Raw genomic sequence first — 18637 nt, 5'->3', positions numbered from 1 at the left:
GTCCTGTTCTTATTATATGAAAAAAGCTAAGAAAGTTCAGAGAAAAAGCAATCTAATAAAGTTAAGGTATTGACAGAAATCGACTGGGAATAAAATTCGGCTTGTCACAAACTTGAAGGAATTTGTATATGTATACCTTCAAATTGGGCCATCAAGCCTGTCTTTCCACTGTTCACTTCACTCTCCAAAGCAAAGTTTCGGTTCTTTATCTGGAAATCTTCCGTGTAGGAGCAGTTGGTTATATTTCTGAAGGAAATAACAGTAACACAAACTCGAACAGGAATTTTACTCTGAAATAATTAGATAGAGAATGGAATTACAGAAAGTATTTAAGGATAACATCTATCTTTGAAAGTGAATAAGAATTGATCCGCATTAAAGAAAGATTTTAAATAAAAAAACCTTCAATTTAGAGGCAATTTAGTGTATTCAAGTATAGGTAGTGGTGTAACTGTAAAAGTTCAATTGATTCAATTAAAAAGCTCATTTTTGCAAAATAAAATCTACATTAAAATTTGATTACCGTGCAAAAATGGTTTCGGGTATGGAACTCCATCTTTCCTGTACGTGTATTTCACAAATGCACGTGGGGATGTGTTTGATGGAAACGATCTCACTTTTATGAACTTCTTTTGAGAGATGACAAAGATTGTACCAGCTGGTAAGCATTCTATATAGTTGTACATGATTTGGATTGGCTGCAGTAGTTGGCTTAGATAAAACTCTTACCAAGGAGGATACGTGAGAGGCACATGCATTGGCAACTTGGTTTTGTCCAAGTGCCCATTAGACATTCTTCTATGTCCTGAAGGTTGACGTAAGTGAATTTGGAATCTTGTGCCTTTTCGTAAACACGTCCCTTGCAAATGGAGTAGTGTTTCTTTCCATAAAGTGATGAAGCTCGTCAGCAGCAATACACAGTGGATCGGTTGGTATGAATTTCGCAACTGAAGGAGGTGATACTGTAGCGATAGAAGTGAGATATAGAATATAAGCTGCTTTAATGTTGGTCTTAAAACTACAAAATGGGCCACTAGAAGAGTAATCAAAAGAGAAACAAAATCAAGAACTTTTAGAGTAACTGGTAGTAAAAGGTATACTAGATAAAATTGATTAATTATATAATTAATTAATTAGTTAATTAATTTTAATAACTTATTGATTTTATTTTAAAATTTCAATCTTGTATGTAGATTTTTGAAAGACTTAAGAGATTAAAACTATTCCTTACCACTACTTGAAGTCTCGTCTATGGTTTCCAATTCGATTTTGGTGAATTTGATATTTTTGATAGCATCCAACATCAGACCACGTACATCATTTGCAAGATTTTTAGTAAGAACGACTCGTGCCATAGGGCGTTCGTCAGCAAGGAGATCTCGGAACTCGGGATTTTCAATCAATGTGATCTTTCTCTTCACTGCTGCAGCTCTAACAGCTTCATAAAAATACCTGAGCGCTCGACTACACACTCCTGTTGTTATGGTTTTTCAACACTTGGAAAAGCAACCTTGAATACGCCACCAGCGTTGTGTAAGTTCCTTTGCCTATAAGGCAAAAAAATTAAAAAAGAATTAAAAAATAAAAAATAAAACGTTTTCAAGTTATTTCATAATCCAAATTAATTTTCATTCATTGTTCCAAAAATGTAAAAAACAATTTTCAACTGACTAATGGTCAAGACGCACTTTTAACACTTTGCAAAATGAGGAAAACGCAATCTAATATTTGTAAAATTAGTGTTTCAAAATGAGGTTGGCTTCTCAATTTAAAAACAAAATTACAAAAGATGCCTTACCGATTCACAAAACTTGAAGCCGCCCCTTTTAATATACAATATTTTTTACCTGTAACAATGATTTCTTTGCAATCACTAACATTCAAGCCAGCCAACATAATTCGTTACATATCTCCGCTTCGATTTTATTTGCACCACCTCGTGTTGAAGATATCACTATCCAATATGAAATCCGTAAAAAAATGTCCGTCCCAATTAACAAAGTTTCAATACCTTAAGAGAAGAAATTTTCGCGAGAAGAAATTTTGGCGAATGAATTTTTGTGCCATTTGGCGGAATTTATTTTGGCAAATTGATAAAATTTCTAAATTTGGCGAGAATTAATTTTGGCGAAGGACCTATTTTTTGTTGAGTATTTTAGCTGAAAAACGATGAAAAAGGGTTTTTTAAGAGAAATAGAGACTAGTGTGAAAAAAAATTAAATTTGGCAAGAAATAATTTTGGCGAATGATTTATAAATTTAAATTTGGCGGGAAGAAATTTTGGCGAATTTGCCGAATTTTTTGGGCAATTTGCCAAAATTTCTTCTCTTAAGGTAGTTGCCGAGCGCCTAGCTATATTAAATAGGCAGCTTAATTTTAGCCATAATCATTTTTTGAAAATATCGTCAAATAGAAATCAAATTATGAAATAAATTTTTACCTGGTATGACGGTTTTCTCCCCGTCTATTTCGTAACTTTGATAATCATCGACCGAATCTAACGGTGCTTCTCTTCTCTCTTCTTCTTGCCTTTTTCGTTTAATTAGTTTGTGTCTCATGTCGCTCACTTTCATGCCACAAAGACAGGAAAAGTAAAGCATCACTTCATCAAAACGCTTGATTATGGTTTCGATCTCTTCTCTTTTATTCTCAAGGTTATAGTTGGCTTTTTCAAGGTCTTCATCAAAAACATCCCATAGACAACGAAATGATATAACAAAGTATCTATCAACAACGATAGGCAACAACGATAGGCACTATGAAGTTTTTAAGTGCACTTTTAATCGTATCACATCTTATGGTCATTTGTACGCCTGACATCTTGCTCACGCGAAGTGAACATCTTCACTCATATGGCTTAATGTAGTTGATTTTATACCATCTCGTCAGACAAAAACGCAAGTTAAAAAAGAACTAGCATATGTTATAACAAAGGATTTTTATCACTCTTGAAAGGATTACTAACAAAGCCTCTATTTTTTTCTCGGTTTTTAGGGATTTTTCTATAGAGAACGATTCCCAAATTTATACATTTAATGTCGCGCTGCGATGTACAGTGGAGGAACATCGATTAAGTCTCTTTTTTATTCCTTATGGAACATTCTAAGAAACTCTACTTTTGAGAATTCCGTTTTATTCCCTTTTGTTCTCTTTGCAGAGAATGAATTGTTTTGTTTAAATAGAACAAATCGGGTCACAACAATGACCCTGTTTTGTTATTTTCTTCCGGACTCAAAGATGTAAGAACAATTTCAATAAACTACGGGGAATTATTTGTTCTTTGATATAATGGAACAAATTCAATATACCGCAGGGAATTATTTGTTCCTTCATTTAACAGAACATATTCAATATACCCCCCGGGTATTATTTGTTCCTTTATATTAAGGTATGTGGAAACCTTCGTTTGGAATTTTTTATCAATTTTTTTTTTTGTTTAATCTGATGTAAAATTTCCAGAGCTTTCCAGACAATTATTGTTTATTAATTCCCAATATTTTGGATGTTATGATTTGTATCTCTTCCTTGTTTCTCTTGTTTATAAATAAAATGTCTCTCTTCTCTAGTTCAATAAGACCGCCAAACAATGTTTAAAAAAAGAAGAGGGGAGCATTGGTGTTTTGCCCTTTTTATGTAAGAACGGCTGCTTGATAAGAATTTCTTAGAACAGTCAATCTTGTGCCCATTATCTTTTCGTCCATAATAGAGCCCTTGAGAAGTTACCAAAACAGATGAATGTATCATAATAAGGATATATGATTTATCTCGAAATACAATAGCGAAAAATAATTTCATTAAATTTTTCTTGTAAAGAAATGTTAGAGAGAACAGGAACTTCATATTTATATCTTTTGTTGTTTGATGAATAGTTTTGTTTAATCTTTGTGCAAACAAAAGATTGAGGGGAAAACTTAAATCGATGATATCTCAAGACAGAAAATTGGGATACCTAGGGTCATTCCACGAGTAATAAGTCCCCTTATCTCTGATCTGCGGACTTCATTTTTTCTTTATTGTACTCGTGAAAGATAGATCTAAAAAACACTGCCACGTTTTTCTTTCTTTTTGCCTTAAACTAAAGTTATGACCCTTTAAAGCAAAAAATCGCCATTATTTTCATGTTTTTTTTTGTCGTTTTTTGACGTTTTATCGAATAATTCAAAAACTAAGCGTTTAGAAAAAAAAACGTGGAAATGTTTTGTTCGTCTTTTTTTCTGGATCATGATCATATAAAAAGCTTTATTAAATTGCCAACATAAGGGGACTTATCACTCTCTGAAGATGACATGGTCATCTTTCCTTTGTCACCTTCTATTTCTTTGTCAAATTGACAAAAGTTAATGTTGTCAGTATTATTCGATAGAGAATTTAATAAGCTTTCCAAAAATGTATACTTTTACTATTGAAATTTATCTGAATCGAAAGCTATTAATAAAAGAGTCGGGTGTGGTGTAGAAGGTTTCCACATACCTTAAGGAACAATATCAATATACCGCAAGGAATAATTTGTTCCATTCATTGGAGGAATATTCTATTTTCTGGTAATATGGGAACAATATAGATGCTCATTTAATTATTCAAACTAACGAAAAAATTGTTCTCTTATCACTAAGAACAGTAAAATCAGTTTTCAAGGGAACAATTAAAATCTTTGTCCTAATAGTGCTGATTATTGTTCAATTTCTCATAATTGATATGAAGAATCTGTACCTGTCAAATGACCAACGAAGGTCATCACATTTATGATATATTATAAGATGGTAGTACAGTATAGATATATACCTTATTAACCATATTATAATATATTCATGATAATATGGTAGATATAAATATAATATCATATATTATATTCGAAATAAAATATTATATATATTATATCCTATTATTCAAAACTATCATAAATATTATACTATATTTGCCCCTGCAGGAGCGCAGCGACGAGGAGGCACTCATAGCTTCACTCATATATATTGGACTGGAATCTCGAATCTTTGCGTTTTTGTTTGTAATTTGATTTCCGGCCAATTAAGTGTTCCGCAAAAATATGGCGGTAAATTATACAGCGGTAAATGTTATACACATTTTCATATTACGTTTTATGCTATTACCATTATTATATATTACATTTCATTAGTTTTGATTTAGCATTGAAAAGCTGAAGCGAGTGTTATAAATGCAAATTATAGAAAAAGTATATAATTACACCATAACACGAATTACAATATTACTTTTGCAAATCAAAACAAACAAAATGGCAGACTGGTTATGATGATGAGCTGATTCTTTCGTCTTTGACTGGAAAAAAGTGTTTTGTATGGCTAATTTTGTTTCTTGTCTTTAAAACTGAATAAATACTGTAATTTAGTCAGAAGTTCATTTCAGCAATGATTTCAATTCTTTTTCTGAAATCTTTAAAGAAGTTTGCTCAAGTTTTCAAATGTACATTTGTTGATATTTTTGTTCAAACTGTAATTTATCTTTGTCTGTTATTTTATTAATAACTACCTTTATTGTTTATAGAACTTCTTGAGCTTTAAAGACCATTACATGGTCGTAACTCAGGAATGTCTTTCTTAACTTGGTAAAACAAGATACCGGCAAAGGACAAAAAAGTAGAATGTATGCATATGAAAACAAACTTTTTTTTTTGGTCTTCAAAATAGATTTACCTCATTAGAGTGTTTTCACTGTTTGTTCAGTGTGGTAAATCTATTTGGAAAACCTGAAAAAAGTTTGTATAATAGGCGCACATTCAACTTTTTCAGTTGTGATAGCCTACGTAATAACTTGCGCTCCAGTAGTTTGGTGAAATAGCTCCGATTCTGGCTTTCCAAGTTAGGAGGGGGACCTTCCGGAAGGCATTTAACGGTGGTTAGACTAGGCACACAGACAGTCATACAGAAACACCATGAAGTGAAAGTATATAGCTATAAACTCAAAAAGTCTAGCTTCCTGAAGGCACGTCTCTTCATTGTCTGGGCTGCGATCATCTTAATGGATTCAATCCTTTCAGCTTGGAGAAAAGATTGCATCATGAAAAAGTACTATGCACTTTAAAAAAAATTAGGCGCATTTCAACTTTTCTCGACTGTACGTCTGAATGGACCACAATGGCATTCCTTTATTTTTCTTTTGACCAACAACATAAAAGATTTTGCTTGAGAAGTGCAATCACAGCGTAGGCGAGTGGAGTCCGGGCCTTAGCTAGGATTGGTTTCTATTTCGCCCTATTTAAGATGGCGCAGAACTTTTTGATTATTGTTTATTAGGCAAAGTAGCAATAGAGAATCAATCAATCAATCAATAATTAAATCAATCAATAATCAAATCAATTAATTATTCCTGATTATTTTTTATGTTTCAATCTTTAAAGCATTAAAAGCTTTATAAGTGCATGACATGACCTTTCAGTGGGGGCATTTAGTGAAAGCTATGACTAGTTTAATTATAATAGGTTATGATTAAACGATCATAAGATTTTGACCATAGTATTTTGACCATATTATTATTTTAAGTTTATGATAACATTATAAAACAATGAATACATTATCATATCATTCAAATCCTATCATAAATATCATATACCATATAAAATAATATGATATGATTGTATGTTATGATAAAATAAGTAAATCGTTATAATATTTAAATCATATTATTTTTAATAAATGATATGATGATATTATTAAACATTAAATATATTATCATTACCTTCAGATTGTAAATTTGAACGATGAACATCTTAAAAAAGAATAAAAAATTAACAATTCCCATGGGAATATTTAGTCAACTGATAATTACATCTCAAGAAAAAGGACCTGGAAATCGATGATAAGTTTTGACTTGTTCATCGAAATATGAAACTCCCTTGCAAGTAACAATCCAATCACCTATCAATTTTTCCTAAGAAAACAATGAACAATATGACATTCATGACAATAGGACCCCCTGTTTAGGATATGTTTACTGTTTTCAAACAGTATAAATGACACAGTTTGAACACTCACTGATCAAGGAAGGCCAATATGGCCCGCCGGAGGGTGCTCTTCGTCGACTGGCATTCTGTCAATGGATCAGCCAATGGAAAACGAAAGTTATCTTTCAATGAAAATGGTAAAGGTAAATTTTACGTGTCCAGCTAAATTGTGCTTGCACTCGGACTTTGAAAGCAAAAGAGGTTTAAGAAAACACATAGATAACAAGCACCCTTGGTATTACTATTTTGATGACCAGCCAGAAATTAAAAGGGAAGAAGTCGAACTTAACCAACCTATTGTCCAAAAGAAAGACTCTACAAGTTCCAAACCTTACTATTCAATCGATGAAGGGATCGGAAAATCGTTTTATAGGTGGTTGACCACTACCTAAGTTTATTTGAGGAGAGCAAAGGAAAATCTGAGAAAGAAAAAACGCCTTGACTGCACGAGAAACTTTGACCTAGAAACTCTCATTGGTCGAGACAGCTGGGCCACTTTAAAAGAAATGGAGGGAGTCATTCCTTATCATATCTTCAAATTCAAAGAAATCGTTAACAATGGCAAAGTACAACAACCATTACCCAGTAAACAAGAGCTTACATTCTGTACTCGTTTCATCACAACCTTTTTATTTTTACGTGTAAAGTGCAGTAGACCAATGACATTTCAATACTTGACTCTAACAATGATCGAAAAAGCAAAGCAGGCTGATGGTTTCATTGACCAGAGGGAGTTCAAAACGACAGGTAAATATCTTTTTGATACTCTCATCTTAACTGAAGAAGTATTTACTGTCTTGGACACATACACAGACTTTTTTAGACCTCTTATGAAACCAAGTTGTGACTATATGTTAGTATCAACAACAGGTAATCAATATCAATCTTTAACAACTGCAATGACTTTAATTGTACATCAAGCCATAGGAAAGTATATCCATCCAACAAGATATCGACAAATAGTTGAAACAACAAGTGCGGATAGATTATCTCGATCCGAACAGGAGATAATATCAGAGGATCAAAAACATAGCTCTGATGTTGCAAAGGTTCACTTCAAAAAGAAACAATCGAGAATAGTCGCCACGCAAGGTCGTCAATGCATGGAGAAAATGCTTGGTACTACACGAAAGGATCACCAAGAAGCATGTTCAGGCGTGCTGAGAGATTTAGTTGCCATGTCAAGAAATACAATTGAATCACAACCAATTAAAGACGCAGTTGCTAGTTCAGCTTCTTCAACCTCAACAAATAATCACATTCCGATGATAGTAGATTCAGACGATGACGCATTCGAACCAAGTAATATTGAGGCTCAGTGCACTGAAGTGAACAACATCATGCAACGTGTGCAATCAATGTGTTCGACTTCACCTCTCACAAATCAAAAAGGAGGGTTTCAGGCGATATTTAAAAAACCCGTAAAATTTTATATAATTCAATATTCGAGACCTTCTGGCGACGCGAATATAACTATTTTTCGATGGCCGCCATATATGTATAATAAATACATGTCGTCTGATAATAAATCAATGATGCTGATGGATAATCAAAGGTAATTCAGCTCAGGTCCTGCAGGGAATCAATCCAAAATAGCTTCCTCATAATATTATAAAAATAAATAGAACGAAGGAGCTGACTTTAAAAATCAAGGTATTTCCCTCGTCTAGACAATTTTTGGATGGAGTATATATAAATAAGAGATTACAGAGCTCTTAGTATATACAGGCAGTTTATAAAAGTACATCGATTTTTGCATAAAAAAAACTTCTACTCGTCAGATACGGAACAAAAGAAAGTGATAAAAAAAACAAAAGAAACACCGATGAACCCAATTTCTGGCGTATCTTTTACGAAAAATTTGATCCGTGTTAGCAATCGAACGATATTTGATATTTTCTTTTTAACCCATCGATGCGAAGAACAGAAAAGAAGAACTTTAGTTTTTGCCCATCTGCTATAGAGTGTGACAAAATTCCTTATATAAAATTGTGTTCTCATGCTTGGAGATTGAAAAAGATTCAGGTCATAATGACAAGAGATAGCAAGAGATGCGGAAGATTACGTAATTAGTAAATGTCTTAAAATTACAAACGCAGTCGCATATATTTTTAGCATCTGTATTCTCAAGTGTATTTGGAAAAACAGTTTTACGAGTGTAAGAGCTTGAGGAGTGTTTAATGACTTTTTCTCACTCGTTTGGTTGCCGTAGTGAATAATAACAGTTTTGTAAGCTTTTATTTTTTATGCTAAAATCGATGTACTTTTATAAACTGACAGGATAAAACACTGGATAACATTGTCAAATAAAAATGGGGGAGGGTAATTTGTGGTTTTTTTAGTTTCAGTGGGGCTTATACAGGCTTTTGCACCTCACCAGTATAATGAATGGCAGTATCTTTGTTTGGACAACATGAAGCACACTATTTTTTTTAGTTTTCAGTTTTTTTTTAGTTTTTTAAGTTGTCAGATTTCCGTTGTAAAGTTCCCTAAAAAATAATGGAATTCCGATATACTTTGGCAACAAAACTGGGTGAAATTTATGGAATTCCCATACCTTTTACCTCCATTATACTAACAGTTGGACCTATCTCCTTTTTACAACTGTCATTTCTTTTTCTCCTAGGGAATGTCGCAATTCAGAAACATTTCAATGAGGGATATAGCTATAAAAACATTTTACGGTTGCTGCAAAGACTTGGTATTGTGATCAGGTATATAAAAATAAATACATTAAAGGTCAAGGTCATTGTTATTATAGAGTACTATAACCAGACTATAAAATTTTAAGTAATTAATTTCAATTACCAGATTAAATTCTAATTAAGGAAAAATTACATCATCAAATTTGATATTTAGATAAATTTTAATCCCCTGATCTCCTTTTTTCTTCTTTTTACGAATTTGGGAGCTTCGAAAGGAGCTTAAATTAAAACAAGGTCTTAAATCAAGCAATCATTGCTGTTATTCTATTGTGATAAGCTAATTGATTATATACACTGGCCCATGTGTGTGATACCCTTATGGTATGTTAATTTTGCAAGGTTTTTTAAATTAACCATTTTTATTATATTACTTCCGAACTTAAGCTTCATATTCAGTTATTTTCTTGCTACATAATATAATTTATTTTATTGAAGGGTGTTTTTTTACATGGGGCTGGAATTGTTGGTTTGCCGTCACCCGACCCTAGATTTTGGAGGTGGGTGGGTCAGTCGGAAAAAAAAAAATATTTTGAGGATTTATGAAATCTTTGTCCACACAGCTTTACATCTAGGTAATTTTGAATGGGAAACGGAAGAGCGCTAGCAGGGAATTCACGATTCTTATGCTTGAGACAGACAAGATATGAGTTCTTCTTAAAAATGGCAATAAAATATTTTGGGTTGGAAGTCCTGCCTGGTTGGTTGTCAATCTATAAAGCAATTAACCCCATTCACCATATTTTTCTACCAATGAATTTTAAATTCTTCTAAATTTTCAATCAATAATCTATTTTCTACATAATATTACCCTGTTCTTTCTAGACTGAAATTCAAGGAAGTGGAAGCTTGCTAGGATATAGATGTATGCATCAGAAATTGCGTGTAATCCATAACATTCAAATCAGCAGGTAGAAATCAATCTTTTTAGTTTATTTCTTGCTTTGTGAAGCCCTTTTTAAGGATTTCAATTTTATTTTCTTCAGTCTCTTAGAAGTGCTATCATCCAATCCTAAAGCTCGTAAATCATGCTTAGGTAAAATCTTATTTGATTTCATTTACAATTCAGAAACAATGTGATGAATCTTCAAAAGGCTATCGACCCTATTGGTGTTGCTGAGCGCCGTGCTAGGAAATTAAAGAGAAGAAGATACATCACACCTGTAAAGATTAAGTTTGAAACTATTATAATTTTGACATACTTTTTGGTCTGTAATAAGGAGATTAGATTGTAAAACTTGTTCTCTTAAAATGTCTTTAACGATTAAAAACCTTCAGGTTGGGTCAGAAATCATCCTAGTGAGGATAAATCAATATCCAAATATATAACAGTTTTCCAGTAAGATATAGCTTGCAAGAGCATTTTGCATAAATTAATTATTTTGAGCATAAGTGAACTTGTATTTTTAGGGTCCTAACTATTTGTGGCACCTGGATGGTTACGATAAGCTGAAACGATATGGGATATGTATACATGGTTGTATTGACGGGTAATTTAGCAAGTTTTGTTGATTAAAAAAGGGGAAATTTAAAATGGCGTGAATTAGCAGTTAGATTTTAAAATTAAAGAATCAAAATAATATCTAGTTCTAAAGTTCTATGGTTAAAAATCTTTGAATTTGATTTATTAAAAGGCTTTTGCCTGACTTTTTGTACTTTTTGAAAAGCTTTACATTACATAATATTCTCAACTTCAGTTGAGCTAGAATCTGAGAATGTCTGTGTATTTGTGTGTGTATGTGTGTGTGTCTGTCACCAAAACTTTGATGGAACTTCAAAAACGATAAATTTTCACACTTGATCCTTGGGCAAATCCCTTATTTTTTCAAATTTTGATTTTTGGGGCCTGGGGAATTTTTCCCAAAACGAGGCTAAAACTTTGTGGAGACTTCAAAAATTCCGATTGGCTGAAATTTTGCACACTTGATTTGGGCAAATTCCTGGGTTTTTTTTTTCATTTTTTCAAAATTTTGATTTTTGGGGCCTGGGGACGAGTTTTTCGCCAAAACGAGGCTAAAACTTTGGGGCAGGCTGGAGACTTCAAAAATGGTCCGATTTGGCTGAAATTTTGCACACTTGATCCTTGGGCAATTGCATTTTTTTCACTTTTCCAAATTTTGTTTTTGGGGCCTGGCGACGAGTTTTTCAAAATGTATAATTTTCTTAAGCATTAAGTTTACAATTGTACGAATGATTTCAAAGCTGTTGAGCCAGTGGGTTAGCACGTTCGACAGTTTATTATATAGATGAATAAAAGATAAATTAAGACCTTATTTAATTTTTTGAATTTTATTTTTGTAGCTATTCCAGAAAGTTGATCTGGTTGGAAGCAGCATCTACTAACAATTGTCCAGCTGTTGTGGCTGGCTTTTTTCTCAATCAAGTTAAATCACTCAAAGGTACGTTTATTTCTTCAATTAAAAAAGGTAAATCGTTTAACAAGGTTTTGAAAATAACGACGGTCAACTTTGATGACTCTTTGTTGCATTAGGAGAAAAAGCATTTCTCGATGAGAATTTTCACTGAATACAAAAATACAAAAATTGAATTTTTGTTGTTATCTTTAAGAATTATACAAATATTACAAAACTTTTTCTGAGTCGCCCGGTGTAGATTTTAGAGATATTGTATGAAACTTGTGTCCCCAGATACTGGGTCTCAAGATCCTCTATGGGTGTTTTTCATATTTTGGAAATTCTCATTTTTGGGGCCTTGGGACGAGGAGGTAAAGGAGGTAAATTCTTTTTGGCAGCCCGGAAACTGGACGGGTCCGATCAGCTGAAACTTTTTACACTTGTTTCTTGAATTATATACAGCACCCTGACTAAAACTTAAGATAACCTTAAGGTGATCCAGGCTGTTAGCACGTTAGACAGTACTAGAAGGAGTTGTAATTATTTCGTTGAGAAATTATAATAAAGATTATAATATTAACTTTTAGGTACTGCGTTAAACGTTCGTGCAGACAGAGGAACAGAAAACTCGAACATCGCTGGAATACAGAGGCTTTTTCGCTCAAACGACAATGACTTCCAAGCTATTGAAAAAAGTTTCCGATTTGGCAGGTCAACTTCAAATCAAGTAAACTCCATTTTATATTTAAATATTTTTTAGTTTTTAGGCAATGTCCCTTTACCAAATAGTTTACAAATTTCCATTGAAATGGAAAAATACATTCAATATGAATGTATAGATGAAAGATAATCCTTCAATGTTTGAATTGCTTACAAGGAATAAGGATTTAAATGAAAAATCTTTCTACCCTTTGATACAATGTGCGGCTAGATCTTTCCAGAATAACCTCAATCTCAATTACGTCCATAAATTAAAGGGTGTTTGATGTACTGAAGTTAAAATTCATTACAATAATGAATTTCTAGCTTAAATACAGGGTGTCCGAAAAAATGTCAGAAAACTGCTATGGGTAGAAAGTCTTTGTGTGTGTATCACAAACAAAATCCGAAAAATGAACTTGGATGTTAAGTTATTTGAGTTTGAGTAAACCTTAATAAATGTTTTTATGATAAAACATATTACATCTGCAGTAACCGAGTCATGATCTACATACGTTCAAATTCTAATGGCAACTGTACTATAGGTTTGTAACGGTATACAAGGTTTCCGAGCACGCAATCTCCCATCCCGATTCCAGGAAACCAGCCACGTTATCTACTCTTCGATCATTTTTTTTTCGTGTTTTTTTTTATGAATATAATTTTATTTCTTTTTTTTATTACGCACGTTAATTATTTTTATAGATCGTCGACCAAAAAAATGCGAGCGTGTTTATTGGTCAAGAGCATTGACATAAATGCAATATTTCATATTTATGCTGTTGCATTAAGAAAAACTTTGCGATACACACACCAACACTTTCTACTCATAGCAGTGGTCTGATCGGATACATTTTTTCCGGACACCCTGTAGAGAATAATTGACTTTCCAATTTAGAGAATTGAAGCATTTTGGTCTCAATTGAAGCGGTCACTGACTCAATGGTGGATGAACTTTTTTTAAGGTAATTTATTCCTTCATTGTTTCCCAACAACCCAGAGAATTTTGGCTGAAATCTTTGGTAATTTTTCTTGCATTAGTACCTGGTAGAGTTTCTTCTGACTTTAAATCCTGAAATTGACAGAATTGCTTTTTGTGGGGATAATTTTTTTAAGAGATACCAAAATCGAGCCAGTTCGATGAACAAGGTTGACAGTTTTGACCAATCATACTGCAGCTGTTTTTTTTATTACATGTATATGAATTTTCCAGGACATGATTGACGATGGAACATTTGATGAATCTGATGAAATTCAAAGGTACGCGAGAATATAAATTATTGTCAATAGAAAAACAATAGAAAATGGATTCAATTTAATGGATTTAATTTTTGAAAAATGAAAGCTCTGCTCGCCCTCTCTCTGAATGAATTGAATGAATTCTAACCGGTGAAGAGTTTTGACCTAAATTCAATGGACTTTGATTTCTGACCAAAAATTATGACCAGACCAGCAATAGCGAGTGGCCACGGATTTGAAAAGTGAAATTAAAATGTAACATTTAAAAGAAAATGAGATCCAGATAAACTGAATTGACCCCCACGCGAACTTTTTTAAATCATTTTCAAGTCTTTTGAATTGTTATAATTCTAAAAATGTTTGCATTTAAAAGAGCAATTTTACACAAATAACGATTTTAAAAATATAAATTACATTCCGCCAATAGTACTTGTTATCTACCGTAACGCTCTCCTGTTCTCCTTTTAAGTAAAATTAATGGTACAATTATTTATTTTTAGGGAATGTTTAAAATTTTGTTTTCTCCAACTGATTCAAAAAGAGTTAGATGATTTCAAACTAATACACAACACTCACAGGATTAGAAGAAGTAACACAAACGAAACAACTGGTGGAAAGCCGGAACTTTTGTACAGCATGCCAAATTATTTCGGTAAGCTGTAACATTTGGTTACATTCGGTACTTAAGTCCATCGAAAAACTATGTGGAAACTTCACATTTAATGTTGTAGCTCCTTCAAGTGGGTCTAATTGCCTATTTTTTGGCCATTTAGGCCTACTTTGTAGCGCTGTAATTTATCACTTGCAAAACATAAACAGGTAGAAAACGGAGGTGCACACTATGGCAGGAATACCTTACGAGTTTTAAAAAGCTCTATGTTATAATCTATGATTGGCTATTCGCAATTCAGGTGCCACCGACTTTATGTGGAATGTTCGTGAAGCTGAAATAAATGTTGCTGAAGCGTATTGTCGTACACCGAACGTTTTTGGTTGTGGAAACGAAATTGAAACTGTTGGCTTATATTTTATGAATGAAAATAACTTGAGATTTCCAAGCTCATTTCAAGAAGCCAAAAGACTTTATGGCCTTCTGCTCCGATTCATTAATGGTTTGGAAAACGCATATCATTTTTAACATTGTCCAATCTGAAGTTCAATTAGAAACTTTTTAAACTTTTTAAAATATATATTTTTTATTGAACTTTTTCTCCTCCTAAGAAATTTTATTATGCATGTCTTGTTACTACTGTATAAAAATATAGAAATTATCTAGAAATTTCAATACTTTTTCATAATGATATTTTCATGTAGAAAAGGTTATGGCGTGACGGCCTCTTTAAGCTCGTACAAAAAGATCATATAATTTTCCCCTAGTTTTTTGATGTAAAAAATAAACTTCTTTCTCCGTAATGGAAATCGTCTTTTCTATCATAATATTAATTTCTATGTTTTAGTCTAAAATGCCGAATTATAAGCTTTTTTCCGATTTTGTCCGAAACTTTTAGAGTGTCGATTTGAATAAGTTTTCATATGTTCATTTTGACGGAATTTTGACATAGTTAGGAACAAAGGAACAATCAAATTTGCTAAGTTAATTATAACTGCATTTAAGAGTCCCTTTTTGCTTGTTCAGAATTATGTATAAGGATTGTATTTGATTCCAAAAGTGTTTATTTTTTGATGAAGTATTTTTGGATTTTATTTTGCTTATAAAAGATTTTCTGCGGCGATTCATATTTCGTTTTATATGTTATTTTGGACCAAGTGTCCGAAAAATTCTTTTTTTGTTAGAAAGTTACTGCTGAACCTTTTTAGTTGCTTTATGAATATTTGCTGTTCTATAAATCTTTCCAGTATTCGAAAGTGTTTATTTTTTATGGTATTAAATTTTGTAATTTTAGCCAAGAAAAATCTTTTGTTTTAAAGACCTTCATTTCACAGAAAATCTATATTCATTATATGCATAGTATTATACCAATATTTCGGAAAATAGTCTTTTTCCCACTGCTGATTTACAATGTTGGCCATACTCGCCATAACATTATGTCCATCTATCTAACCATTATTTTCTAACCATATCTATGTATGATCGAAAGCATCCAGTGAGAGTGAGGAGCTTTATTTACGTCTGTTTCGTGGTTTTCACAGGTAAAAATGTAATGCTTACAGTATACTCGGTAAATAATCTAGCTAGTCCGATTTACCCAGTGTTGCTTATACTTACTTAAGTTTACTTTAAAGTTCGATTTAAGAGAATTGAAATTTAATCCCGAATCATCTTGATGAAAGAATTAATATAGGGGTTGAAATTTCAACTACTGGCATATATTTCTCATAGAACAACAGGGCTCCCAGACGTCATCCTAAAATCCTAAAAAATCCTAATATTTGAAAACTTTGAAAATTTGTTCTAAATAGTCCTAAATTTTGGGAAAATGTCCTAAATTGTTCTAAAATTTCAAGCATTATATTTAACTCTGGCAGGTTTTGCTATATAAAATTTTTGATAATATTCAATGCAGGTCTTGTAAACAGTAAAAAGCTTTCCCCTGCGGCGCGCACCATTCACCTTGTAACTTATGTAGCAAACAGGAAACTTTTTCTTTTCGTTTTAAAGCAAGAATTTCTTTGTAAATTATAACATGAGCTAATTTTCTAATAGCTTTGTTCTAAATTGTCCCAAAATATCCTAAAAATTCATCAATTTTGTGCTTAAATGTCCTAAAATTTAGCCAAAATATGTCCTAAAATCCTAAAATTTAAACCTATTTTTAGTCTGCTGGGAGATCTGGAATATACAACAAGCCGACTGTCTATGAGCTTAGCTTGGCATATATTTATAAGTATCAACTTCTTGTTGACGATTACGTAATAACACAGGTTTTGCTTAAAAATTCCAATGGGTGAATCGGACTAGCTTTTTTCTGTGGAGATCGTTTCCTACGTTCAAAAACGTATAGCAGGGGGAAGGAGACCATTGATGAGAATAGGCTGCGCTACGTGCTAAGTTTGATGGATTTCTAGACGGACCGTAACTGGATTTCTCCCTCCTTTTCCTAAATGTTTTCGTCCTCGAGGCCGTCCTTAATGGTACTTTTTGGGTTCCTTTTAAAAGTCGGAAACGTCACGCAAAATTAAATTTCATCAAAATTTAGTGAATTTTGTAACTTTTACTTTGACTATATTGTTACTGAAGTTTGATTTTTCAGTTAAATATTTCTATCAAATTCCTTAGGGGAGGAAGGAGGTTTTTTCCCTTCATTTTTTAATCCCGATTTTTGATCCCGCAAAAGATTTGAATGCCGAAGGTGGATCCACCGTAAAGTCACCAAATAATTTTCATACCTATATGAAGCCAGTGTACCAAAATTTGAAATGAAATGCACTTTCAGGATCAACACAAAAAAGTTGCAAATTTGGTCTTTTTGGAGAGATTTTGGCAGTTTTTTGACCACATTTGAGCAACGAAAGGACAAAAATCCAAAATATTTGGCTCAGTTTATACTAGATTCTGTCCTCTACCAAATATAATTGAAACAGGAGTGATTTGAAGCCGCACCACTGGGCCTGACTTTGTGAGAAGTAACGCCCGCCGCCCACCCGCCTTGCCTAAAACGGGCGGCGCCGAAGTTGCCCCAAAAGAAAGAGGCGACACTTAACTATCCAATGAGCTATGAACCAACCTCTAATTATAGCCTATTTAATAGGATTCGTGCATTTGTTACGTGCTATTTTTATTCTATTCAAAATTTGGCTTCAAAAAAAATCCCCCTTAGTGCAACTCAAATTTTTGGGTGGAATTTTTGAAAACCTGTTTTCACAATTTACCCTTATTGTGCAGTTGTGCAGTCTTTTACAAATTTCAACTCTCAATTCACGAAGGAGCGTTTAGCAATTAAAATATAACTAGCATAGTGACGTATAAAACTGTGATATACAGAATAAAGACGATAACAATGGAGTTTTTAAACAGTTTTTAAATTCTCAATTGAGTTCAGGGGATTTTTTAACAAAATTGAATAGAAAATAGTGTCGAATCCCGGTTAATTCCCTCGCCTCCCCATCCATGACCTTCCTCAAATGAATTCTGCTGAATCATCTCGATTTCGTAAATTCATGAAACCATCCCTCGTTTTACAAGCCCTCGTTATCAAACTTCTGGAACCCTTCGTGAAAGCTAATTTTTATTATATTAGTACCTGGAAAATGAATTGATCATTAATCCTTTTGTTCCCACTAGCCAGAACCCCTTTTTATTACCTAGAAATTCCTTATTTTATGCTTTCCTGAGCAGTCTTCCTCATGCCCCTTTACGACCTTGTTTGTTTCCCAATTTAGGTCCTAACACTATTAACATTACATGTAGCAATTTTGATTTAGTGGCCCAGTATATATAGAGGTCAAAATTTTGTTTTTGTATTTTGTTGACAGTACATTTTAGTCTTGGATACAGTTTGTTTTGATTTTACTATGTAAGTAATTTTGTCTAACGCTTTAGTATGGTGGTTGAAATAGAACTTGTTCTTAATGAAATTTCATTCTGTCTCTGATTCATTCTGTACTCATCTTTTTGTTTTAAACTCTGTCTGGTCATGAAATACAAGTAAGTCCAGATAGAGGGCTCGGAACCTTTTACACTCTTTTAGAACCAATTTTCGACTTGA

The 18637-nt window shown here is 32.9% G+C and overlaps 1 protein-coding gene across 1 annotated transcript; it reads left to right on the top strand.

The window, feature by feature from the left end:
- Nucleotides 1-9979: 9979 nt before the first annotated feature.
- On the top strand, nt 9980-15161 carry LOC136797880 (uncharacterized). Its single transcript, XM_067054460.1, has 10 exons — nt 9980-10002; nt 10504-10589; nt 10748-10841; nt 11089-11168; nt 11980-12077; nt 12620-12759; nt 13630-13696; nt 13945-13991; nt 14471-14622; nt 14882-15161. Exons 1-7 carry the CDS (start codon nt 10000-10002, stop codon nt 13693-13695), a joined length of 567 nt encoding a protein of 188 aa, XP_066910561.1. The 5' UTR covers nt 9980-9999; the 3' UTR covers nt 13696; nt 13945-13991; nt 14471-14622; nt 14882-15161.
- The last annotated feature ends 3476 nt before the right edge of the window (nt 15162-18637 follow it).

The sequence above is a fragment of the Clytia hemisphaerica genome, unplaced genomic scaffold (genome assembly GCF_902728285.1).
Source record: "Clytia hemisphaerica strain Z4C2 unplaced genomic scaffold, Clytia hemisphaerica genome assembly, whole genome shotgun sequence".
NCBI classification, from domain to species: Eukaryota; Metazoa; Cnidaria; class Hydrozoa; order Leptothecata; family Clytiidae; genus Clytia; species Clytia hemisphaerica.
Note: the sequence above shows the minus strand (reverse complement) of the source record. Positions and strands in the feature narration are given on the sequence as shown.

Excerpts from the sequence above, each read along its gene's own strand:
- LOC136797880 (XM_067054460.1), top strand. Across the intron at positions 10,842-11,088 it reads GAAGAAGATACATCACACCT|GGTCCTAACTATTTGTGGCA; the intron begins GTAAAGATTAAG and ends TTGTATTTTTAG. Across the intron at positions 12,760-13,629 it reads GCAGGTCAACTTCAAATCAA|AGAATTGAAGCATTTTGGTC; the intron begins GTAAACTCCATT and ends TTTCCAATTTAG.